We start from the raw sequence: 25,711 nt of genomic DNA on the forward strand, positions 1-25,711 counted from the left end.
CCGGCTCTGTACAAACGACAACCTGCTACAGTAAACGCTACTTTTGCTGTTTTCAAAACGGATTGCCTCCCTGTTTCGCCTGCGGGCTAAGGCTTCAGCGAAGTCCGCTCGACGGCTCGCCGCTCTTCGCCACCGCTACCATCGCGACAGAGCAAATTCATAACAGCACACAAAAGACCAATTCGTTGGTTCCCAGTCACGTTGGTTGGATTCATAGCCTCTTTCGACGGGGACCTTTGGGAAACCTGCACGAAAGCAATTATAAATGTACGCGAATTCGCTAACACTGACTCACGGACAAATATTAAGAGTAAATTGAAACACAGTGACATCACGACGCGGACAAAGCGAACGAAAAAAAAAAAAAAACTCCGGCGCTAGCTGCCCCGTGTCGTCAGCGTTGTGGTTAATTGCACTGCATTTTATTGCGTTCAAGAACTGTCACCAAGAGCCGTAAATATACCTCAGGAACACTACGCAGACACATGAAGTATTGTGCATTATGTTCTGCGATGATACTCTCGATCATACCGAACGTAGAACATAAAGTTCAATACACTCACCTGTGGAAGCTGACACCTGGTTCCCATTTTATCGAGGGCATCGCAGCTCCTTAGTCGATGCAACAGATGTATCGCTTGCCGGCTCGGTCAGCTGGCGATGTCCCTGCGCTCTGGCCAGCGCAACGCAATATCGTCTCCTAGCAACCAGATCAGCGTGCCCACAAGTGCGAGGAGGAGCGCTCCTACTCTTCCCTACTTCCGGCTTCACAAAATGTGACGTCACGGCCTCTTCACATAGACTCCCCTGCTGACGGGTCCACTCTCCTGACTGGTGTGGGCTGCTACCACCCAGGTGCGGAGCGGTACAGCTGCAAATTAAGTCCACCAGAAATTACTGGGCAAGGGAGCGGCAAGTCCGTGCAGCCTCAATCGGGACCTCCGAAGTAGACGGCCGATTCCCAGGCCTATCACGCCGACACCCTTCAGAACCGGGCAGCTCCGCTGCTCCCGTCGCTGGTTTCCCACGTCTTCACAACTCGGAGCCCCAGCGCACAGTAGCTCATCCTCTGGGATTTTTCTTCACGGCTCGGGTCACCTCCGACCCATATTCTGTGTCGGTAAGGTTCCTTTTGGCGTCGCATAAGTGGTTGCTAGACTGGAAGGGTCAGTGTTGCCAAATTGCCGCTAAACTTGACTGCAAAAGTTTTTTCTGTACTTGTGGCTGCTTTGTGAGAATTTGGTGCCATCCGCGTTGCATTTCGTGAACGAGCGACGCTGGCTGTTTTAATTAACGGAATGAACCGCGCCGAGCAGTAGTCGAGCGTGGCGCTGCTGTGCAATTAAGAGGCCAATTTAATTAACGGAATGAACCGCGCCTAGCAGAAGTCGAGGCGCGTTGTCTTGCTATGTGCGCAGCTGTGCGAATAAGATATCGCGTCTCAGTATTGGGAATGACGGGAAAAACTGAATAGAGTCGCAGGAGGTGATGCGCTGCCCCCCTCCCCCCTTACTTTTTTTTTTCTCAGCTGATCGTGTCGCGTCGACCGCGCGCTACGACGGGGGACGCTACCGGATGGCACCAAACTCTTACGGAGAAGCCAACTCTACAGAAAAAAATTGCTTAGCCAAATTTAGCGGCAGTCTGGCAACAACCACCCCAAAGTCTGGCAACTGACTTATGCAACGCCAAAAGGAACCTTGCCTTCTCTGTCTACGTGACTGGAGAACGTGCTCTCGGGGAACTTTTTTTTTTTTTTTTCATCTCGTGCACCGTTGCCGCGTTTGCGTCTCCTTTACTCATTACAAGTTTTCCTCACGAGATAACGTCACTAGACCCTGCCTTTATCCCCTCGAGGTTTAGTCCCTTGTGTCAATACCCACTGGTCGTTCAAAGGTTTTTCACAGCTGCGTTCAGGTGTTTTCCAGCGCACAGGCGACCGTAAAGGACCATTCTGAACTGGTAGTAAAATAATTATCCTATGTTGTTAACTTCTGCTTATTTATTTCGTTGTATCCGAGAGCTGGAACTCTGAAGTGATCTTGAATGGCATGTGTGAAAATAAAGTTCAAGCAAGTCAAGATAGAAGCTGTCCGAATGCAACATCTCGGGGGAGGACCACTGCATAGGGGTCCCTCCCCTCAATCTAAAAACGCGGGATCAGGACCCCCTGTGATTTCTGGCCTGCAAACACCAGCTTATCAACATTTGCAAATTGCTGTCGCACGACACGATTTTCAGAATGGCGCAATTGCCAGCCCAACAAATCTTGCACAATAGCAGTCTCAGGAGACTAATGTTTTGCTTATTTATGGAGCATATGCATTCCTTCGGCGATTTATGTTACATAAGCGGTTTATGGAGTAATAGAAAGGTATTCCGGCCAGCACTGCACAAGCGTGCATGTTTTCCTCAATCTACACATTCTCACAGCCACGACAGCGTGGTGCATGCATGTCAGAACAGACACGTGCTAGGGCGTTTCAACCTCGAGAGGTTTCGAAATATGAAAAGACCACATTTGGTGCAGAATAGTATAAATGTTGCAGGATGTAGCAGTATTGGTCTTCAAGCACAGCTTCGTAGCTATCACATACCACTGAAACAGAGTAGTGATGTTGAGACCATAAAAATTAAAATGCTTGTCATTGTAGATGTAATAATAACATATTTATTTCCCTGGTCAGAACATGCCGTCGTGAATGCCAATGGGCACCAAGAGTAGGCCAAAGACGACCACGTTGCGCACCAGATACTTCCAGTCAGCTGGTACAGCTAGCGGCATGAGGCATCCTGTCAGCACGTGCACCTCGTGTGCCACACACACGAGCACCAGAGAAGTGACCATGACATTTAGCACAGGGTAGCCAGGCACCAGGACCAGTACGCCGTGTGTGTCGGCTGCCAGCCAGATGTGGTACTGCGCAATAAACAGCTGCACCCACCAATCATCATTATCATCCGGAAATGTGCTCATAATGTCAATGCAATTAGCATTGACAAAAGTATATTCAGGCATGTTCTTCACTTGCACACTTGGAGGATATAATAAAAACTCGTTAAAGCAGAAGCCACCCATACCTAACCATAGGGCATAGTGAAGCTAAAGATGGCCATCTTGTGGTGTGCAGGCAGGCGGCCGCGTAGCACATATGCGCTTCTACGGCCGTTTATTTCCCGCAAATGATGGCCACTAGAGAAATGTGCTCACATTCACAGCAATACACATGCAGCACTTAAAGACACTGCAGAACTGTTGTTTTTTCATATGTTAAAATTTTATTAATGCAAATTCCTCTGGCTTTAGCTAGGATGAACGCTGCGGCCAATTTGTTGGAATGACCCGAAAAATGATGCCTGGCGTAGTCAGCTGCTTGGCGGGCTGAGTTACGAGATCGAATCGGAACACGGGCAAACCAAAACGTTGGCGCAGCCTTAGGGAAGACAAGACTTGCATCTCCCCTTCTGCCCGGTCGCAGCTAAAATCGCATCCTGCACATACCAGTCACTGTCCACGCGAACAGAACGGAAATGAGTCTTCCATGCGAGAGCATAATAATAAAAGAAAAGACACGACGCATTGCTGATTTCGCCTGCGTGGTTCTCGCGAACTCGCTTCGATGCGTTGCAGCGCCGCCTACACATGCATAAATGCCGCGGACACAGGCTAGCTTGAGATAGTGTAGAGATGGCAGACTAGCTAGACTTAAGAACCGTAACTGACTGAGCGATATGCCTGGATTAGATCTATTTCCAATCTGTATTACTTGCCATACACCGTACAGCAGTGCGATTTAAACCCGACCAGCAGTCCGATTTAAACTGCCTGATGTCATTAGTCAACACAGCTTGTTTTCATAGTGATTCGTAAACGAAAGGAAATCAGCGTGACTCACAGAGATACGCTGTTAAGATCCCGTTGTGGGACAAATTCCACAGAAAGGACTTCATGAGTATTTAAAAAGTTTCAAGGGCCCTTGAACTTATATTGTCAATATCAAGCATATTTAAGGATTTCTAGGGGTTGTGTGAATCCTGTATTTAGCACAAGAGCAAACTGATTGTTTTGAGCACCAGCACAGGCAAGAGAAAAAACATTCACATAAACATGTCTTCTTCGAAGAATGCCTCGTTGCACAAGGCCGTCAGAGCACGAATTGTCTTCGTTGTTTGCATAGACTGGACGCGAAATTTGCTTCCCTGTAAAAAAGTAATGCCGGATACCATAGTGACATCAGTTGTATATGAAGTCGCTTTGCACAAACAACTCTCTCACAAAATCACTCGCTTACGTATAGCTTTATGCACACTAGATGCGCAAGTTAAGGTCAGTGCTGGCAACGCCTTATACAGTGGGGGCCATAAGGGACAATGTCACATTCGAGCTCACTTAGTCATGGCAGCACTCAATAAGGTCCAAAGTATTTGCTGAGTAGCTTTTCCGATAGTCCTTGTCTTCGTACAGGCATCCGGACCCATACTTTACACCAGTTAGATTGGTTGCAGGTCTATGACAAAAGTTCCAATGACCTGCGTCGTGCTGTTGATGTTGCTCTATTCGCACATGTGCGAGCTGCCTGGTTTCTTCTAAGTGTTGAGTAAACGCGTCGGCAGCCATTGCAACATTATCGCATTTGTGTGGCAGCATCGCATCCAACATCGCTCTGACTTCTCATCCATAAACAGGGTGAAATGGGGTCATATATATTGTTTCTTGTTTGGCAGTATTGTAAGCGAATGTTTTATATAAGGTAGAATAAGAGACCACCAGCCACTTTAGAAAACCAGAACTGTACCTTTGGGCTGTTGATCAAAATAAAGTAGCGGCAGCGTACTAACCTGCAATACCACAAGGGGAGATGGCGCTGCTAGAATTATCAGCATCATTAAACACACATTTTTTTGCTTCTGGTTGGGTGGCCCACTGCTCGTTCGAGCTGCTCACTCCCTGTGGGATTTTGTTTTTTTCTCATTGCTAAATTGCAGTACGTGGATCTAATTTTCTCCAGGTGACCAAACTGGCCTCGACTGGCAAAACATTGTCAATCAAGTAAGGTTTGCATCGTTTATTACAAGTGCCCAAGCTGGTACAACCGATGTCAGGTCCAAACAAAACAAGTCACTCATACATATCCAAAGCTTTAAACCCATGTGTAAAAACTCTTGAAAGCTAACAAACATATGCATATAACTGAACGTCACTCTCGTTAAGTTGCGGTGTTCGAGTTTAAGGGGGCAGACTGGTCTTAGACATGTTTTCGTTTATTTCTTCAGTGATCTTTATCAATCTGCACAGGATTATACAGTTTTTTCTTGCGATTTCAAATATTTGGTTTTCCTGTAACTCATCTTACTCCTGAGATAGTAACTTTAGTTCACCTCGTATTGTTTAAGGTCACCATAGGAAAAAAAGTGCTGAATTAAAAGTGATATTTAAGCATGCCAACATAGACTAATGAATATAGATTGAAAGTAGACAAGAGTTTTTTTTTTTGTTTTTAGGCCTTTCTTGGTGACTTTACAGCAAAATAAACTATCTATTTTCAAAATCAGTTGGACTTGTGTTACAATTTTGATGAGTAATTAATTAAAAAGGCTTGTGCTCTAAATTCTGCTCCCATACTTGCATACTACACACATACAGGTTTCCATTGCAAAAAGAATTACTGTTGTACCTGTCCTAGCTGCAGAGATACTGAGGCCTCAAAATTGAACAGCCGTCAATTTACTTTTTTGAGAAAAATAGAAAAACTGAAAACACACATCTCCTTCAAAAAGCAACAATCAAGATGCGAATGTTTTTTAATCCTCATAAAGGTGCTCATAAATTCGTAGCAGAGCTTCTAACAAAGGTGCTGGCCAATCATAAAGAAGCCTCGAGGCCGGTTTCCCGTTATTTTACAGGTTTTGCATGTTAATAGCACCAAGAATCTGGGCAGTTAGAATGACATTAAAAAAAATTACTGCTTCCTGGTGTGTGAAAATTTCCAGAGATAGAAAAATACTTGCAGAAACCAAATATGTCCATTTTAAAAAATGAATTTTTTTGTCACTTTCTGGTTCCAAAGACCAGTCTGCCCCCTTAATAGCGTGGCTTCAGGACAAGGGTCTGATTCTGCTGTCAACTAAGCACGTAGTATTGCCAAGTAGTGGTAATCTTGAAGTGAAGTGAATGCATGCCTTGGAATCTTGAATGAAACTTCACATGCCGACAGATATTTCGCGCAGTGAGATGTATCTTTGCTAAATTTTATATAGACAATCGTGAATGCGTTCAGTTCTGAATCTTTCTCACTGTGCGATGTTATCTTGAGTACTTTACAATTGGGTAATGTTGCCATGTGTCAACAGGATAGGCACAAGTTTTTAATTCTTGGCCGTGAGCCAATACATCCTGCCTAGGTTTAGTTGTTCCTCCCCTACCAGTCTAGCTGTTATGGCTTTAGAGTAACTAAACGATCTTACGGTTCACTACACCGAGTCTGTGTTGTGTCAACATTTCGTGTTCATTGTTGACGTCCTCAACAAGCTCCTATATCGTCATGGGCTACTTCCGCCCAACGAGCCGCTTGTCTTCATTGCCCATACCCCAGTCATCTTCGGCCTGGACAGTAGACCTCACCCATAATCGGTCTGTGCTGCCTTACCAAACTGAAACTGATGACAGGGCACCCCAAAGACTGTGGTGTGGACCACTGCCATCCTGAAGAGATGAGAAACAGCTGTGATGAGGTTCAAGACGTCCAGGGAGCCTCACTTGGTGTTTCCTGAGGTCCACGGCTACTTCCCGGACCTCTCGTGCTGCAGCCTCCAGAGCCAGGCGGAGAACCTGCTGCTTTCACCGAGAGCACGACGCTGACTTCCTTGATTTTCTCAGTCTAGTTCTCCACAGAACAGTGCTCTCTTCCGTTCCGAGGCCTTCACCTCCAGGCTTGAGACACGTGGCACAAGCCTTTCAATGTCCAATCACGCGTGCGTATGTGTCAGGGGCGCACACCATCGGGTAACTTTCAATATTTCACACACCGTCGCCCCTCTCCAGCATTCACCGTCAGGGGCAGTACCAGGACTTCTTTACTGGGGGGGGGGCACCCATGACAAGAGAGTTAAGGGAGGCTAGTAACTGATGCCTTGTGTCGTTTTCACTGTGCTTGTGTGCTTGCTTTCGAGGGGAGGGGGCAAGAGGGAGGCAAGCAGAAACTTTGGGGGGCTAAAGCCTTTCATACCCCCTCACTGGTGCTGCCCCTGCAGCACGTGGCTTGCATGTCTTTCACTCACCACAATCTACTGGTTTGTGGAAGGTATAACCAGCGCCTCCTCTATTTTTTCAGTGCCCGGGCAAAGGAGTGGATTTCAATGGGAAGCGGCCGTCGGTGCTAGTAGGGTGTTTCGCCGCCAGGCGCTGGTACTAGAGTAGAGATGCCGCCGCATTGTCTCTCGCACAAACTAATGCTGCGGATGCATTCGAAGTTGCCATACGGCTCAGTTATTGGCTATTATTGCATTGTTTAAAGTGTAATGAAAACTTGTTAATGACAATCGTGAAGCACTTGTTATTTTGGACACCTAGCTCATTTCAAAGGCATGTGTCATTCGCGACTTCTTGGTCGAAGCGCTCGCGCGTCATCTGCAGCCCGATACAAGATAGCTGATGCCAGTAATCCGCAGAAGATTGTTTTGTCACCGTGGCGTTCGCTTGACTTGACTGGGAGTTGCTTTTTTGACTAACTGAAAGTCGATTTTTGAGAGAAGCCTTTGCCAGGAGCTAACATTAAAAGTTTGGGTGCCTAATGTTCCGCAATGCTTGCTACTCTCTATAGTGGCGTAGCACATTATGCGCAAGCTTCGAGTTCATGCACTGAGAAGCGCAAAATCTCACTAGACTGCTTCCGGGGATAAAGGTCATCATCCGTTTCCTTCACAAAACATAACATGTGTTGCCACCGAGAAAAACTAAGTGTCAGAAAATGAGGAACTATGGCAGGTGATTTCACCATCTGAGAGCTTAAACAATGAAATAATCATGAAATAAACAAGAACAGCTCCATATGCGGTGGATTTCGGCGATCATTGCCTATGTTTTAAACAGGCGCTGTGAAAAGTCTGAAGTCTAATGCCGACTCTCAACTTGAGCCAAGATGACAGGCATGAAAAATACGGCCTGTGGTCTGTTGCTTGGCCTTGTTTATGTATTCGTGGATGGATTCTTGTAGCCTTAATATCCGGCTGCTCAGCTCTGTTTCTTTCTTTTTCCCTCTGACCTCTTCATTCGGTAGTGAGCAAAGTATAGGTTAAATGACTGTGTGATGCCCATGGGCTCCCATTCAACTTCGGGGCGTAATGTTAGGATTGCACACGGCAGTGATCGCGAGGCAGCGTTGCTACTAATAGACTCATTTGTTGAATGTTAGGATGCAGCGCATTCCCGTTTAGTGATACCAATTGCCATGTTGCCAACGTGATGGGTAGACTTCAGCCATTACTATTCATAATCTATAAAATACTCGGGTTGTAAATGATGGTTACATATTATAGTGTAGTACGAAAATTTATTAGGAGGCCAATTGGTCTGCCTGATTACTGCAAGCATGCTCTCCCTGAACACCAGTGGAGTGAGTGAGTAAAAACATTATTGAACATGTCCGGCGTCATTGAGCGGGTTGGGGCTACAAGCACCCCGGTTTAGGTGACGGCCTCGAGTCCTTGGACCCGGGCGGCATTCTGGGCTTGCCGGACGGCCCACAGTTGATCGGCAAGGTCGTGGCTGAGCAGAGCCGCCTCCCATCGCGCCTCGCGGTTCGAGACTGCCATGTCTACCGGGTTCGTAGGGGACTGCTGCGCGTTACCAGTACACTTCCACAGCATGTGCTGCAGCGTCGCTCTGGCTCCGCACGCCTTACACGCGCCGGACGTATAAATGCCTGGGTAGCAGAGGCGAAGGATCACCGGATTCGGGTACGTGTGTGTCTGTAGTTGTCTCCAGGCAACCTGCTGTTTCTTGTTTAGTTTGGCGTGGGGTGGTGAATATTTGCATCTGTTCAGTCTGTAGTGTTGCGTGATGTCTCTGAAAGTGGTCATGCGATCCCCCCACGTCCATTTCCGCATCGCTGTCGAAGTGTGCGAGACATCGGGACTGTCAGCAGGCGTCGCAGCTTGGCGTGTAAGTCCTCGAGCCGCGGCGTGGGCAGTCGCGTTGCCCGCAAGCGGAGGGTCCGTGTGGGCGGGGGTCCATACGAGGAAACTGTCGTTTTTGCGGCAGATGTTGCGTTCGTGAATTTGGAGAATGCGGGCCGCTTCGCGGGAGATCCGGCCGCTGGCGTAGTTGCGTATCGCCACCTGCGAGTCGCCTATTATCACCTCGGCGTCCGTGGTGGCTATCGCGAGGGCTATGGCAGCTTCTTCGGCCGCCTCCGTCTCTTCCGTGCCTATCGTCGCACTCGTGACGCAGGTTCCTACATGATCCGTGATCGCGACCGCGAAGCGGCGGTGGCAGTCGTAACGGGCCGCGTCCACGTAAACTGTGTCTTTGCTATTGCCGAATTTCTTTTCAAGGTCTTGGGCGCGCCTGTTGCGCCGACCGATGTGATGTGTCGGGTGCATGTTCCTAGGCAATGGCAGAACGACGATGTGCTCGCGAATACGTCTGGGTATCCCGACCTTTTCGCCACGCTGCGTATGGTAGTTGATACCCAGTGTCTCGAGGATGTGTCGACCAGTTCTGGTCTTCGCCAGACGTTCGTACTGGGCGATGTTGTGTGCTTCGATTATCTCATCTAGAGTATTGTGCAACCCCAGCTCGAGAAATTTTTCCGTGCTGGTATTGGCCGGTAATCCCATTGCGCGTTTGTACGCCTTGCGGATGAGACAATCTAGTTTGGTGCGTTCAGTCGCCTGCCACCAGTGGAAGCTGCAATTTCATGGAGCTACAGCCATACAGTGCAATTAAGGTGATAGCTTTAAATGCCTCATAAAAAGTGAAAATTGATCGCCGGCGGCGTCCGGCGTTCTCTCGCGTCAGAACTGTCGTAGCTCCCTGGGAAGGCCAACGAAAGTCGCAGTGACGTCGCATCACATCTGTAATGAGCGTAGGCGTGCGCAGGTTTCTCCTCCAGGGGGAACAAAGGTTCATTGCACGACACTGCCTTGCCTATCATGTCAATGTATGCACCTGACTTTGCACACCCTCTCTAAGTCGCAACGCCCCCTTTCTATTATGTCAATGTGTAAGGCTGTGTTTGTACAACCCCCTCGTACGTTGCTATAGGAGTGGCCTCCCACTTACCCCCATCCCGTCTGCCCGCCTATTGTAGTGAGGGGAGTGACCTCAGGAGACCTCTGCCACATACGTACCGGCAAAGCATCGCAGCTGCTACACATTTGTTTTGCAGGTGCTTGTGCTAAACGTGTGTTCGAGAAAGCCAGTGAGAACAGACAATCCGCCGAACGAGTGCCGCAGCCTTGTGCCACGCGTGACCGAGCTACGCTGCAACATCCCAGCCCAATTCTGCACCCAGAAACCAAAACTTAAAATGGTCCACATCAAAAAGGGGATATTAATTTATTTAGTGAGAATAAATAAATCTTGGTGTGTGTACCATGCTTCCATGAGCTATAAAAACGCTTGCAGAAAAGAAGAGGCAAGCGACAAAAATGTTGGCGCCACCTCATTAAGTCTTCCGCAAAAATAAATTTCACCTGATATTCAGCGTTTTGTCTTGTGTGTAATTTGTTCTTTGATGACATCACTGTTTTTACCATGCTGTTTCAAGATTCAAGATGTGCAACCAACTTGCCAATTGAATAGCTGTCTTTGACATAGATCATCACGCATACTGGATTCGCCTTTTGACTGGGCATGTGCACTTAAGTTTTTGTTTCTACTTTCTTTTTCGTCACTGTTTTTCTTTCTTGGTTGTCGGTTGGCATTTGTGGTGTCTTGGCTTCTCTCTTATGTCTGTGCTTGCGTGCTTGGTATCTAAAATGAATACCTACCAACTAACTCATTCTAAGCTTTCATTCTGAAGCCAATATCGGAAGGATATGCAATGTATAAATACAAAACAGCTGCATTACTTGCCACATAAATATTTTAAGAAACAAACTTATCTGCCCAGTGTGAACAGGGTCCGGTGACATAAAAACCATCAGGCACCACTCAACCAATGTAGCTGACTCCAGTCAAGCTTATGGCTGCTGACGAGTGTGTGCTTTTTCTTTTCTTTGGCACCTTTGAAATACATACAACAAAAACTTCGCAAACACTTGTTCAGTCTCATAGCCTTACTGGCTAGTAGCAGGAGCAATGGTGTGACATGCCTACAAAACTGCACAAGTGGTTACAACAATGAAAAAGGACAGCAAATTTAATACAAATATTTAAAGAAACACATTATTCAATTATACAGAGAATAACTGCATACAAAATAACCACTTCTGTAATTGTAATACTTAAAAACAGCTCATGAAGCGATTCATTGCCGTAGAAAAATTATTCGCCTGTTTTGTGTTCGAGTTCCACAACTTGTCAACCGCTAGCGTGAAGTGTAACCTGACCATCGAATTCAATGAGCTAGCATGCAAACTTTGCAGACGTTGAACTTAGCCACTGTACAGTAAGACAGATGGATTTTTAAGAGTTTTTGAGAATAATGAAGTTTTTGAAATAATATAGCTGCATACAGCCAACTAGCTGGAGTTGACAAGATCCTAAGAATTGGCTGGCACAGCCTTAACCCTTTCACTATACTAAAAAAAAATCACGGCAAAATTAATCAAAAATTTTTTCGCTCAATTTGTCATACTTTTTTTTTTTTACTAAAACAGTACCATCATTTCAATCCCATGAAATTCCTTTCAATCATAAATAACGTAAATAAACTTGAAGGTGATTGCATTGCATGACAATGCAATGAAAAATGGCAATTAAATGAAAGCTGGAGCCAGAAAAAAAAACATCCATGAAAAGAAAGAGCAAACATTTGCACAGGTTTGTGGATATGTATCTTTCGCCTGTTCCCAATGCAGGTGACAGGTGAATTACAACAGTTCCAATTTTATTGAAATAAAGATTTTTTTGGTACCTTTAGGAATGTAATCCTTGGATATCTCGTGCAGACTGTCAACATTTTTTTAAGCTAGATGATGAGCAAAATGTCAAAATTAAAGTTTTTACAAGCAACTCATATTGCCGCCCTACTACCTCACCACAGGCCACACTGCTATGAATAATTTCCCCTGACATAGTGCAACCCTTTTGGAATATATGAATGCAGCCTACCTCAAGAGAAATCTTTCCAAACCAGGCAAAGAAAGTGCTGTAACGGGTGCGCAGCAGGCCACTGATATTTCGCAGGATAATGTAGCTCAAGATCTGCAACAGATCAGCGTCAGATACAGCACAAACAGAGCGCACTCAAGCTTGCTTGCTTACCGGAACAAAGGAGACATACGCATGCACCTCGTTGCAGTCAGGCTTGGAGCGACACACGAATGCGAATGTAGTGTAGAACTGCAAAGACACCATGCAGCAGGCATTGTCAAAAACATCCAAGAACATCACCACTCATACAAATTGTTGGCATGAAAGCCATGCACCAAACACAAACGCTGAGCAAGTTAAAGCAACAAAAACCCCAACTGACAACTGAAAATAGGCTAGACTCATCTTCTCAATCTAGTACGCAATGCTGGTCTACATCAGTGATAGCTGTTCAGGCACTTGATTTTTCCTTTACACAAGTTAATCCATGATTGACTCATGCATGTGCTACCACCATATGCGACGTTTTGTCAAGCCACTGCTGCACACGTTTTTCAGTTCATAGTCAGTTTTGACTTCTCTCCAGCCCCACCCTGCCTCTTTAACATCAAACACAAGGTCCTTTGCTTGGTTCTGCATGGCATCGAAACCTTGATACAAGAATGGGCAGGAGAATGCCAAAGTTGCACTCTGCTGGTCAGCAGCCAACCAGACAGCTTGTCCATCAAGTAGGTGCACTTAGGCTCACTTCAGGAGTCTCAGACCTATCCTTCCCTTTTTCCTCTTCCATGAACTTTTCCTGTAGAACTTTCATTTTGTTTACCATAGGATGACGATGCAATGATATGCCATGGTGCAAGGTCTATGTGTGGCCCAAGAGTTTCACGTCTTCTAATGCAGTGTTAGGGGTGCCATGGTTTGAGAATGCTTGTCAAACTTCTTCAACTCTTATCTTTCCAGTCATTTTACTCTCATGGTTCGGCTCAATGGTTACTACCTATCCTAAGTAGACATTATTGCAAAGCGCTCTTCTCTGCCCAGACTTTAGAAGAGTAGAGGTCTGGGCCAGTTGGTGATGCATAATTGGTGAAATTAAGTGTAACAAATGGGACAACAAAGGGAGAGACTCAGAAGACTAAGACAGTTGTACATTACTTTCAGTTTTATGCACCATAATTTTGAGACCTAGTATTCAGTAATCACGAGTTTCAATTCCTCCCATAAGTTACTCATCAGTGAATTGCAGTGACAGCCTACCACTATCTTTATCTCTGCTTATGTCTGCTTATGACAGGTAGTAACCACTGAGCCAAACCACGCACGAGATTGAAGTAACTAGAAGAATAAGAATGGGGTGGAGCACATTCGGCAAGCACTCTCAAATTATGACAGGTATATTGCCACTATCCCTCAAGAGGAAGGTATATAACAGCTGTATCTTGCCGGTACTTAGCTACGGAGCAGAAACCTGGAGACTTACAAAGAGGGTTCAGCTTAAATTGAGGACGACAAAGCGAACGATGGAAAGGAAAATGATAGGTGTATCCTTAAGAGACAGGAAGAGAGCAGAGTGGGTAAGGGAACATACAGGGGTTAACGATGTCATAGCTGAAATCAAGAAAAAGAAATGTACATGCACCAGGCACGTAGCACATAGGCAGGATAACCGCTGGTCATTAATGGTAACTGAGTGGCTCGCAAGAAAAGACAAATATCTGAGGGAAAGTCAGAAAATTAGGGGGACAGATGAGATTTAAAGGTCCGCAGGTATATAACGTGGCAGCACAAAGCACAGTAGTACCAGGTTGATAGGTGGAACATAGGAGGACTTTGCCCTGCAGTGGTTCTAGTCAGGCTGATGATGATGATAAGCGATAGCCAACAATTTACAATTAAATGGTGTCACATGAATGTAAAGTAACCTAAAATTGCTGGCTAATAATAAATATATTAATAATTGGTAGGGTTTAGCACCTAAAATCAAGGTATTGTCATGGGGTCGTGATGCTGTCGAAGGCAGAGACGGCTTGTACAAAATTAAACCGTTTATTTGGTTGAACTTGCAACTGGTGAACGGGAAGTCACTATACAACGATAGACACTGGCACTGTTAGAGGTGAACAGAAAGTCTGCCGTTGATCAACTGATAAGCGGTGACACCAGTTGGCTTTTATACATGTGCCGTTGAAAATTCCAGTGTTTTTATTAGCAGCCATGTAAGCTCCATGAAAATCTGTAATGTTCGCGTTAGGTGCATAATCTTGACAAAACAATCTACTACAATGGTGAAGCTTCTAGAACAACGAGTCTCGGTTTGTGCTGACAGTTGCTGACAGTCTCTGTGGGTGTAAACCAAATACAGCAAGAGCGAAAATAAACGCTCGTGGCAATGCCCCGCTTGTGAAAAAGCATTGTCCCAATGATTAAAGCAAAATAAGGAGAAAAATGCATGCAAAACTAAATAATATTAAAGCAAGAAAGTACAATAAACTATAAGTGTGAGCAATAAAATACAATAACAAAAAATACAGTCCTTCTAGTCACTAATGCGCATGATAAGTCTTGAAATGTATGACATGAATGACTTCAGGTCGTGCACGGCGTCGTTGAGAGTTCGTTATGCTATCAGCGACAACCTTATAGTCAATTGATTTAAGATGTCAAGCTAACTCTGTACAGTCCAAAATACGGTCGCAGAAGTTTTTTCACTGAGTCTGCGTCGGCGTATCAGTGTCCATACCCAAACACAGTCACTGAGCTGGACGAAGCTTTGTCGAAGATTGCAACGGCGGTTGTCGATCGTCTGCTGATTCTTGATGCTCAAGCGGGTGAGTTGACAAGCTTCTTTAGCGCACTGAAAGTAGACGGTGACATTGAGGTTTTCTTTATCAGCGACATTTGGAAACATAGCGTCAAGCGTCATTGCCAGGCTCCTACCATAGACCTAATTGTATGGCATCATTCGCATCGTTTCATCATCTGGTCGTGTTGTACGCGAAGGTCATGCACGGAAGGGCTGCATCCCATGTCTTGTGCTCAGCGTCGATATATATGGCCAGCATATCGACAATGGTCTTAAGATGGTAGGTGGTGTTCCGATGGTGATTTGTTTGACTGTACCTCAGGATTGCCAGAGTTAGGTTCGTCGTAAAGGCTGTACCTCTGTCGATAATAAGGGCCTCTCGAGCTCTGTGACGCAAGACGACGTTCTCGATGAAGAACTTTGCTACCTTGGTGGCACTGCCTATGAACAGAGCCCTTGTCTCAGCGGAGCAGGTGAGGTAGCCGGTAGCTATGAATATTCATTTGTTTCTGGAATTGGATGTCAGAAACGGCCCCAGTAAGTACATGCCGATTTCCTGGAATGGCCAGCGAGGTGGCTCGATAGACTGGAGAAGTCCGGCTGGCCTAGCCGACAGTGTCGTTCGTCGCTGACAGTCTCAGCATGTCCTGACATAACGAGTAACGTTGACGGCGAGTCGTGGCCAGCAATACTTTTCTTGTATTCTTGCGAACGTACAGAAAACACCAATGTGTCCAACCATAGGGTCGTGGTGTAGAGCATTTAAAACTTCTGGATATAAGGCTGACCATACTATGAGGAGGTAGTCGGCCCAAAGTAACGAAAAGTTTTCTTTAGAAGAATGCCGTCCCGCAAGAAAAACGACTTGACTCCTTGTTTGAATACTTTTGGAACAACAGTGGCCTTGCCCTTGAGGTATTCTACAGAGCCCTTGAGTTACGGATCAGCTCACTGTCATTCGGGGAAGTCATTGACGCTTAAGGTTCCCAAGAAATAGTCACTGTCCTCGTCGTCCTGAGGCAGTGCTTTAGCGGAGGCACGGAACAGGCAGTCCGCATTGGAGTGTTTTCGCCCGGACTTGTACACGACAGAAACATCAAATGCTTGAAGTCTTAGACTCCCTTATGCGAGACGACATAAAGGGTCCTTCAAGTTAGCTAGCCAGCACAAGGCGTGGTGGTCACTCATAACTTTGAAGGGACTTGAAGAGAGATAGGGTTGAAACTTTGACATAGCTCACGACGATGGCAAGGCACTCTTTTTTGATTGTGGTATAGCTGCCTTCTGCCTCCGATAGGGACTGACTAGTATAACTGATAACCCTTTCTTCTCCCTCAGTCTTTTGCGCTATAATGGCATCAGGTCCTACGAGACTTGCGTCAGTGTCGATTTCCATATCGACGTATTCATCGAAGTGTGCAAGTATCGGTCTGCAGTCGTCGTTTCAGTTTCTCAAATGCTTGAACTTGCGCTGTTTACTCTCTGAATTCGACGTCAGCCATCGTGAGCTGGGTTAGTGGCTCGGCGATTTATGAAAAGTACTTGACGAAGCGTCTGTAATAGGTGCACAAGCCGAGGAATCAGCTCACCAATAATAATAATAATAATAATAATATCTGAGGTTCAATGTCCCAAAACCACCATATGATTATGAGAGATGCTGTAGTGGAGGGCTCCAGAAATTTCGACCACCTGGCGTTCTTTAACGTGCACCTAAATCTATGTACACAGGCCTTAGACATTTTCGCCTTTATTGAAAATGCAGCCACCACAGCCGAGATTCGACCCCGCGAACTGCTGGTAAGCAGCCGAGTGCCTCAGCCACTAGACCACCATGGCGGGGTAAGGAATCAGCTCATGCTTCGTGCTGGTGGGTGGCGAGAAGGTGGCGATGGCAGCTGTTCACTCCGGACTTGCTAATCATGTGACCCATAAAGAGGAGCTCCTTGTACGCGAAAGGCCACTTTTCTGGCTTCAGGGTGAGCCCAAAACTCTTAATGGCTTAAATTACGAATTCAAAGCACTGCAGGTGTTCCTCGAAGTTCGAGTAAAACATGACGACATTATCCAAGCAAGCGAGGTAAGTCTGGGGAGGCTACACTTGATGGGCAACTTCTTTATTTATGTATAGATCTGAATGAAAGTTTCACAATATGTGTATTAAGATGTGCAGATTCTAAAAATATAATTACTTTTTTTATAGGTCAAGTAGTTTCCAAGGTACTCCACAACAAATGTATAGCCTCGGCGCTTTGTTTGGGGTCTAATTAGCATTTAAGCAGGAAGCACCAAAACAGTGGCGACAGTGTAGAAACAATGCTGGATGTTTAAGAAGGTCAATATGCTAGAAATCATATTTTTAGGCCAATTTAAACAAGAGTTTGAGGACATCAACGTTCACATAAAAAAAAACGCCTTCACCTGTCATGCATATGACCCAATTTAGAAAATTTTTTTTTAGTATGTTGCCTTCAAAATAGGCATATTGCATACTGCATGCATTGATCTTTCTGTCAAAAAAAGAATTATGCTGATCGCTCGAATGGAACAGAAGTTATTTTCTCTCCAATTTGGCAAATGTGCCAAGATTGCTGTTTTGAGAAAATGAGGAAACCGTTTCAAAGCACATTTACTAAAAAAATAGCAATAAAATCCTAAGAAATGCACCAGGGACATAATCTGAATGCATTCCATCCTTATGCGTCTTTTTAAACAGCTTATTCAGACTCTGTAATGCTTCTCTATTTTTATTTGAGCTTGCACTCTGACGACAGTCCTTCTCCCTAGCCCTTGGGATGTGCTGCTGGATATGGTGATGTCCAGCTGCACTAGAATTGCAGCAGATACATTGAGATTACCTGTGTTTAAGCGCAGCACAGCTTTTGAATCAGCAGCTTGCACAACAAAAAGAGAAGCATGCTGCTGCTTTGATACCAAACTGCCAATCATAAATTGGAGGCTTTCGTTTGAATTGTAAGTCTTGCCTTGCTGGCACCTTGCCTCGCTGTCGCACCACTTGACTCCGAAAAGCACTCAATCTTTGGCGCTGTTGCCAACACCGATGAAAAACTCTCAAGCATCGTAGCTGTCTCGCGGGCACGCACGTCGTGAACTTCACTGGCACCAATCACATTAGCATTTACCCTCAAGCACATGGCCGGAATCGACATCGCGCGCGCCGTCAGGGATGCACATGTCTATCTACACACACTTCACCGTTGCCGATAGCATCGGCGCGGTCATAATCCACAGAGCATTTGCTATCTGGGGAAGCCGTCTCGCACACTCCTCCATTGATAACATCTTCAGTACACGTGCGGTCGGCGTCCACGCCGCGCACGCACGAGGAATTGTCTTTCGTTACGACGGTGTTATCAAGCAACCTTGGCGCTGGCTCCCGCGACACAGTAGCAGCACCACTTGGCTTTCTGCCTCTGCCTTTTTTTTCATGAACAGCCAAAATGATGCTGGGACCGGAACTTTTTCGCACTGCCCGGCATAGCAAGACGCACAAGCACATTAGGGTTGCGACATCTTCACAAGAGCGATACCCTTTCAAAATGGTGGTGGACACTTCCAGCGAGTTTTCCTGGCCAAACGGGAAGTGCTATTTTGGTCACGTGCACCCAGCAACCAATGGAATCACGCACTGCGGGTAATTTTGTCTTCCCTTCTTTTGCTTTTGCGAGGGGCACATAGCTGTCTACTGGAAAAGAAAAAAAAAACTAGAAACGCGACCTTTCAAACAAGACCAAAATGGCACTGGTGGAGTGCGTAATTCGCGGGCCGTCAGCGGTTGAAGTACGGCTAGTTTACACTTCAATTTGAAGGTCTGCTTGTGCAAAGTTGGTCACTTTGTGGGTTATAACTTAAGAAATACGTGGAATTTCAAAGCCAAAATTTGCTGATAGGTACAGAAGGGCATCGGGAACGTGAAAATGATGAGAGAGAAAATGAGATTTTTGGGTCGATTTTCGACTTCGAAGTGCCGCATCTCCCCTTAAGCCAGCGAATACTGTATTCACGACTCGCTGATAAGTCGCCGGTGCTGAGCAAAGACTAAAGGGCATGACCTTGAACTCGAACAGGCCATCCGGTGTTTTGAAGGGAGTCTTTTCTGAGTCTCTTTCGTCGACTTTGATTTGCCATTAGCCGTTCTTGAGGTCTATCGAAGAAAAGTACCTCGCATTGTGAAGTCTATCCAGAGTGTCATCTATCCAGGGGAGAGGGTGCATGTCTTCTTTCATGATCTTGTTCAGGCAGCGATAGTTAATGCAGAAGCGTAGGGTTCCGTACTTTTGCTTTACTAACACAATAGGTGAAGCCCATGAAATCTCCAGCTGTTCATGCCGTCGACTCCACAGAACGAAAAGTCAGATTACAGTAACAGACGCTAGCACTGTTAGTGGCGAACAAAGTGTCAGCCATCGATCAACTGACAAGAGGTGATGCGCGTTGGCTTTTACACATGTGCTGTTGAATATTCCAGCGTTATCACTAGCGGCCACGTATATTCCAGAAGAATCTGTAATGTTTGCCTTGGGCATTATATTGACAAAACCATCTACTACAATGAGGAAGCTTCTAGAACACTGAGTCGCGGTTTGCGCTGACAATCACTGACAGTCTTTGTGGGCGAAAAAGAATAAAGCAAGAGCAAAAGTATGAACACTTGTGGCAATATAATTGTGAGAGATGCCGTACATAATGCAGCCGCCGTGGCTAGAATTCTATACCGCAACTTTCGGGTCAACAATCAAGCACCTTAACCACTCGACCACCGTGGTGGGTCTAAAATGACTTGCTTTATAGTAGAGTAAAAAATTATATAACATAACAATATGGTAGTGACACGTCAAGTGATGCATGACTGTTCAAATGTATGTCAAGCGATTGAGATTTCAACATCTGAGAAAATGTAATTAGCACGAATGCCTCCTCAAGGCCTCTGAGTTGTGAAGCAGCTGGTGCTTTTTTTAGTACCACTGGAGCAGCAACCTTTGACAGGCTGCATTATCGTTCATGTCAGTATACAGCATGAACATCGACAGGGGGCATGCAAAAGGGGTACTTTCCCCCTCCCGTTCCGCAGTCGTGAAGCTACACAGCAGCGAAGCTACACCTAACTTCTACGCCTCCCCAAGACAATATCTTGCAGATGCCCATGGAATACAGCACTAAAACTATTTACATCTTTCAAAAACTCAGAATGACTCACTAAAGAGGTTCCCTGCTTAGGAACTGTAAATGAAGGAGTAGCATTTATTACAGGTAATATTTTATTTTAATAAAAACTGCTCTTCTCTGTTAGTGTCTATTTATGTGCATTAAAGCAGGACATGAAGCGCAGTAAGAGGCTAGTCACATTTACCTTACAAGGGTAAATCACCACTAGCAAAAAAAAGGTATCAGTGTGTGCCATGTGTGTGTCCTGTGGTGATAGTGCTTATGCGCGTTAAGTTTCCACGATATCAGGCGCTATCGCCCAGAATTGTAAAGTGTTGCTCGTACGTGATGTCAAGAGCACATGAGTATCTGCTATATATTGTCACGACACAGACACAGCAGAAGTCCGATATAGAAGAGCTCACTTCAATTAAAATGAAAGGCACTCGTAAAGAGGACCGGGCAAGGACTTTGTCTTTCTTTCTTGCTGCGCGAGCTCTTCTCTGCAGGTTGAATGCTGCATTTGCCTCCCTCCAGGAAGAGCATCATCCCGATGCTCTGCTACAAAATACGCAGTGTATGTAGTTGACATATTATGCAACTGGCTCACTGAAATATGGCTTCATCCGCACAACGTGTTGGATTTCTGATTTTTGCTGGCAAGTTCGCGAGGAACTGTCAGGGATGACCTCATGATTCTTGTCACTTAGGCGCCGTGCAATATTGTAGGGGCCAAAGTACTTCTTCGGTAACTTTTCAGAAAGGCCGCGTCGACGAATAGGGCTCCAGACCCACACTTTCTCACCTGGTTGATAAGTGACGTATCGGTGTGACAGGTTATAACATTGTGCTTCGTAACTCTGCTGCCGGGCAATTTGCGGCTGCCACGCCTCTTCACCTCGTTTGGTAAAGGCTTGAACATCCGTGTTTGTATCGTCGCAGTCGTGCAGCAGCATGGCATCAAGCATTGTCGTCACTTCATGGCCATAAAGAAGACTAAATGGCGTGCTTCGGGTAGTTTCCTGCTGCGCCGTATTATAGGCAAACTTCACGTATGGTAGAACGTCGTCCCAATTTTTATGATCCACGTCGATGTACATACTCAGCATATCGGCAATTGTCTTGTTGAGACGTTCTGTTAAGCCGTTGGTTTGTGGGTGGTAAGAGGTAGTTTTTTTCGATGCGCTGTTCCACTCAGCTCAAGCACTGACTTTAGGAGCATGGCCGTGAAAGCGGTACCTCTGTCCGTTATTATAATTCTAGGAGCACCATGCCTCAGAATGATATTTTGAATTAAAAATCGTGCCGCTTTTACTGCGGTTCCGGTTCATAAAGCCTTTCTTTCTACGTAGCGAGTAAGATAGTCGGTAGCGACAATCACCCACTTGTTTAGAGTGTGCGAAGTTGGAAATGGTACAAAGAGGTCTATTTCGATTTGTGCAAAAGGCATGGTGGGAACTTGAACTGGCTGCAACAATCCGGCTGGTTTTAAAGGTGGTGATTTTCATCGCTGATAACCGAGGCACGTGCGGACGTAATGCTTTACAGTGCCTGGAAGCTTCGGCCAGTAGTACTTCTGTTGAATTCTGGCCAATGTGCGCGTGCATCCGAGGTGGCCGGAGGTAGGCTCATCGTGGCAAGCGCTCAAGATGTCATTGCGAATGGATGTGGGGACGACAAGTAAGTGGGCATTTCCGCTGGAGGAAAAGTTCTTCTTAAATAGGACGCCACTGCGCAAGCAGAATGATGGCAGGGTCCTTAATAATATTTTGGGAATGCTTGTAGACTGGCCGTTAAGAAAATTAATAAGAGGAGGCAACTCGCTGTCTTCTTTCTGCTTCGACGAAATGGTGGCCGTGTCGACCACTCCACTACAACAATTCCGCCTCCATCGGAAATGCAGCCGCCACAGCCGGGATTCGATACCGCGACCTGCGGGTCAGCAGCCGAGTACCTTATCCACTAGACCACCGCGGCGGGGCACCTAAATGAGTGAAGTGAAGAAGCGCAAGTCCAAACTTTGCTCTACACAATGGGCAGGCAAGCGAGAGAGATCTTTCTGACCTTCGCAACATCTGAAGAACAGCAGAAGCAGTATGAAGTCATCAGAAAAAAGTTCGGCGATCATTTGTGGCTGCACGGAACCTTGTTTACGAGAACACGTTTTCACCGACACATACAACAACCTGGAGAGTAAGTCGACCAATTCATCACCGCGTTGCACACACTAACGGACTGGTGTGACTACAAAGAAAAGGAACGCATGATCTGCGTCCGGTTTGTAGTCGGCCTTAGTGATGCCAAGCTCTCGGAGTCTCTGCAAATGGATGCAAATTTGACACTTGCCAGCACTTTGGCAAAAGCTCGCTTGAAGGAGACCGTCCAACAACAGCAGCAACAGCTGCAAAAAACTAGCAACGAACCTTCGGCAGCGCCAGCCAGCAACCTGGACGCGGTCAACAAACAACGGCATGGTGGCCAGGGTCGAGTTGTCAGCTGAAAGGTTTGGTTACCGATTGCCGCGTATGTGCTGAGCACAGACACCAACAGTCAGAAACAATGATCCCGACAACCATTCCACAGCGTCCTTGGCAAAAACTAGGTGCTAATCTTTGCCATATTCAAGGAAGATGGTATTTGGTAGTCATGGATTATTTTTATAGGTACCCAGAGATTGCTTTGTTATCACCTACAACGTGTGCCACTGTCATTGCGCACCTTAAAAGTTTATTTGCAAGACATGGCATACCAGAAGTTGTGATGTCTGATAACAGAGCGCAATTTATGACGCAGGAATACAAGTTGTTTGCTCGCAACTATGGTTTTCGCGCTGTGACGTCTAGCCCCAGATACCCCCAGGCAAATGGTGAAGTAGAGAGTATGGTCCAGATAACTAAAGGTCTCATTAAAAAAGCGAGAGACCCATATCTTTCACTCTTAGCGTACAGGGACACTCCTGGGCTACTTGGGAAAAGCCCTGCAGAACTTCTAATGGGCAGGAGACTACGCACATTGGTGCCTGTCCATCCCACGAGCCTTCTGCCTCAAGACGGTGAACCTGAGGAAGTTCAGAAGCCATGATACGACCGCCCAACAGCGGCAGCGTAGGAACTTCAACCGTCGTCATAAGGCTACTTTGTTGCGAGCACTTGAACCAGGCACGGAAGTTTGGGTGACGGACTGCAAAGCAAAAGCGCGAGTCTTGCGACTTGCTGAGTAGCCGAGGTCGTACGTGGTTAGAACTTTCACTGGTGTAGTTCTAGTAAGAAACAGAAAATCCTTGGTTCGCTTTGTTTCACAGGCAAAGGAAGGTGAGGATGACGGAGGTAGCTATGATTTTCCTCAGGCAAATGATAGTCGGGTAGAAACGCAACAGAAATCTAATCGCATTACAGACAGCATGGCACCGTACGATCTATCTAGCACTTGCTTGCTGGGAACTGACCTTCCTGAATACTGAACGGGATCTGGTCGTCTTGTTCGACAGCCGGACCGCTACGGGTTCAGCAATATACTGTATTGTTTTTTGCGCATTGTTGTTTCTGTAAAGAGTTCTTTCGCTGGCAGTGCTGCTAAGTTGGTTGCAACTGTCAGCATATTAATAAAGAAGGGGATATGTGGTGATAGGGCTTATGCGCGTCAAGTGTCCGCGATATCAGGCGCTATGGCCCACAATTGTGAAGTTTTGCTTGTACGTGACGTCAAGGGTCACATAAGTGTCTGCTATATATGTATGCTGGTTGCATGGAATAAAGGTTGGTTGATGTTATCTCGCCCACATCGGAAGCGGCTCTGCCCCTTTCCTCTGCTTCTGCCGCTGGCCGGGATGGGCATGGCCTTTCGCTAGGCCGCAACGCGACATGTCCAATCCGAAGTTTTCAAAGTGTCATTAGAGGAAACCAGAAAAAAGCAAACGACAAAAACAAAACACACTCACAAGGACTGGTTTCGTTTTCATTGTTTGTGCTTCCCCTGATGATGAACTAACTTGCCTAAACTCAGGTATTGTCAAAGCATTGGTTATGAACAGCATGTCTTTGATATTTTCGGCTCATTATCGAGATGCAGCTTGGTAACGCGTAGTTTATTTTGTGCTTTCCTATCTCATATGGGCTGCCAATAAACCCCGAACTTCTTTCTTGTCTTTAGCTCAGTTACAGAAACAACCGTAGATGAGAGGCAGCAACTAAGTAGACATAACAACAATAGTTGGAGTTTCACATCCCAAAACCACCATATGATTATGAGAGACGCCGTAATGAAGGGCTCTGAAAATTTCAACCACCTGGGGTTCTTTAACGTGAACCCAAATCTGAGCACACTGGCCAGCATTTCGGCCTTCATCGAAAATGCGGCCGCCGCGGCCAGGACTTGATCCTGCGACTTCCAGGTCAGCATCCGAGTGCCTTAGCCACTAGACCAAACTGAGTAGACGAATCTGGCTACATAGTCCTGCAAGCACATTCCCTTGAATCTCCCCGTACTTGGCACTCAGCAGGTCACAACATCCTGCTCAGATGCATAAGTTCTGCACAAGATTCAATACAGCAATATTATTACATCACCATGTGCGATGCTGATGGCAGTGCTACAAACGGCACCTTGGCACAATATGGGGGATTTGGCTTTTGTTTCCTGCTGGGCTTTGGCTAGAACAGCTGCATTTTCATTATATAGTTCACTAGCATAGCACGGCACTCCTCGATTGCTACCTGTATTTTCGTTAGTGTTGGCTCTACAGATAAGCTACCCCCATTGCTGAAAGTCAAAAAACTTTACGAGAAATTCTCCGGAAGCCAGTGAAGGTGTACTCGCACATTTATCAGCTTCTATACTGATGCAGTATGCCGCACAGATTTCACAAGCTTGATGAACAGCAAAAATGTGAAGACTTGAGCGAATATTTGAATGCTTTGAATATTCGAAAGAATAATGCAGCATTTGAATCCACTTTGAGTCGAATTTGAAATATTGAAAATTTTGAATTATTCGAAACAAACAAAAAAAGCACAATAATACGTATGTGTTACCTTGTAAAGATGGTTTCACTGCAGTGTAGCAGTGAGAAACCGTGAAAACACGCATCCAGTTAAAACCCGCATTGCCGCGAAGCCCCACTTCAAGTTTAAATGAGGATATTGCCCTCACATTGATTCATCTTTTAAGTTTAAAAGCTTGGTATACCTACTTATAAGCTCTAAATAGAGGAAACTTTAAAAAGTAACATATTTTACAGGCTCATGCTTGCATTCTAACGAAAGTCAAAATATGCTACTAATCAAAGTTGTCGTTTTCTTTGATGCAAAGAAATAGTATTTTCACAGGCCTTGTCTCAATTTTAAAAAAATAATGTGCAGGTTTGTTAGGTCATGACAAATGTGCCATTTTTTATAATATGTGGTATATATGGTATTCGTATTTGATTCGTAATTATTTGATTAAAATCACTATTCGCTTTGAACCTGAAATTCACTATTCGCACA

General features: G+C 45.7%; 1 protein-coding gene across 1 annotated transcript in view; it reads right to left on the reverse strand.

The window, feature by feature from the left end:
• Positions 1–2,648: 2,648 nt before the first annotated feature.
• LOC119175626 (N-acetylneuraminate (7)9-O-acetyltransferase) overlaps positions 2,649–25,711 on the reverse strand; it is a 152,430-nt gene continuing 129,367 nt past the window's right edge. Inside the window, exons 10-12 of the mRNA XM_037426531.2 lie at positions 12,431–12,508; positions 12,278–12,370; positions 2,649–2,935 (exon numbers count right to left, since the gene is read on the reverse strand). Of these exons, the coding sequence (XP_037282428.2) occupies positions 2,684–2,935; positions 12,278–12,370; positions 12,431–12,508 (423 nt within the window). The 3' untranslated portion in view covers positions 2,649–2,683. The remainder of the gene's footprint in view (positions 2,936–12,277; positions 12,371–12,430; positions 12,509–25,711) is intronic.

This window comes from Rhipicephalus microplus, chromosome X (assembly GCF_043290135.1).
Source record: "Rhipicephalus microplus isolate Deutch F79 chromosome X, USDA_Rmic, whole genome shotgun sequence".
Lineage (NCBI taxonomy): Eukaryota > Metazoa > Arthropoda > Arachnida > Ixodida > Ixodidae > Rhipicephalus > Rhipicephalus microplus.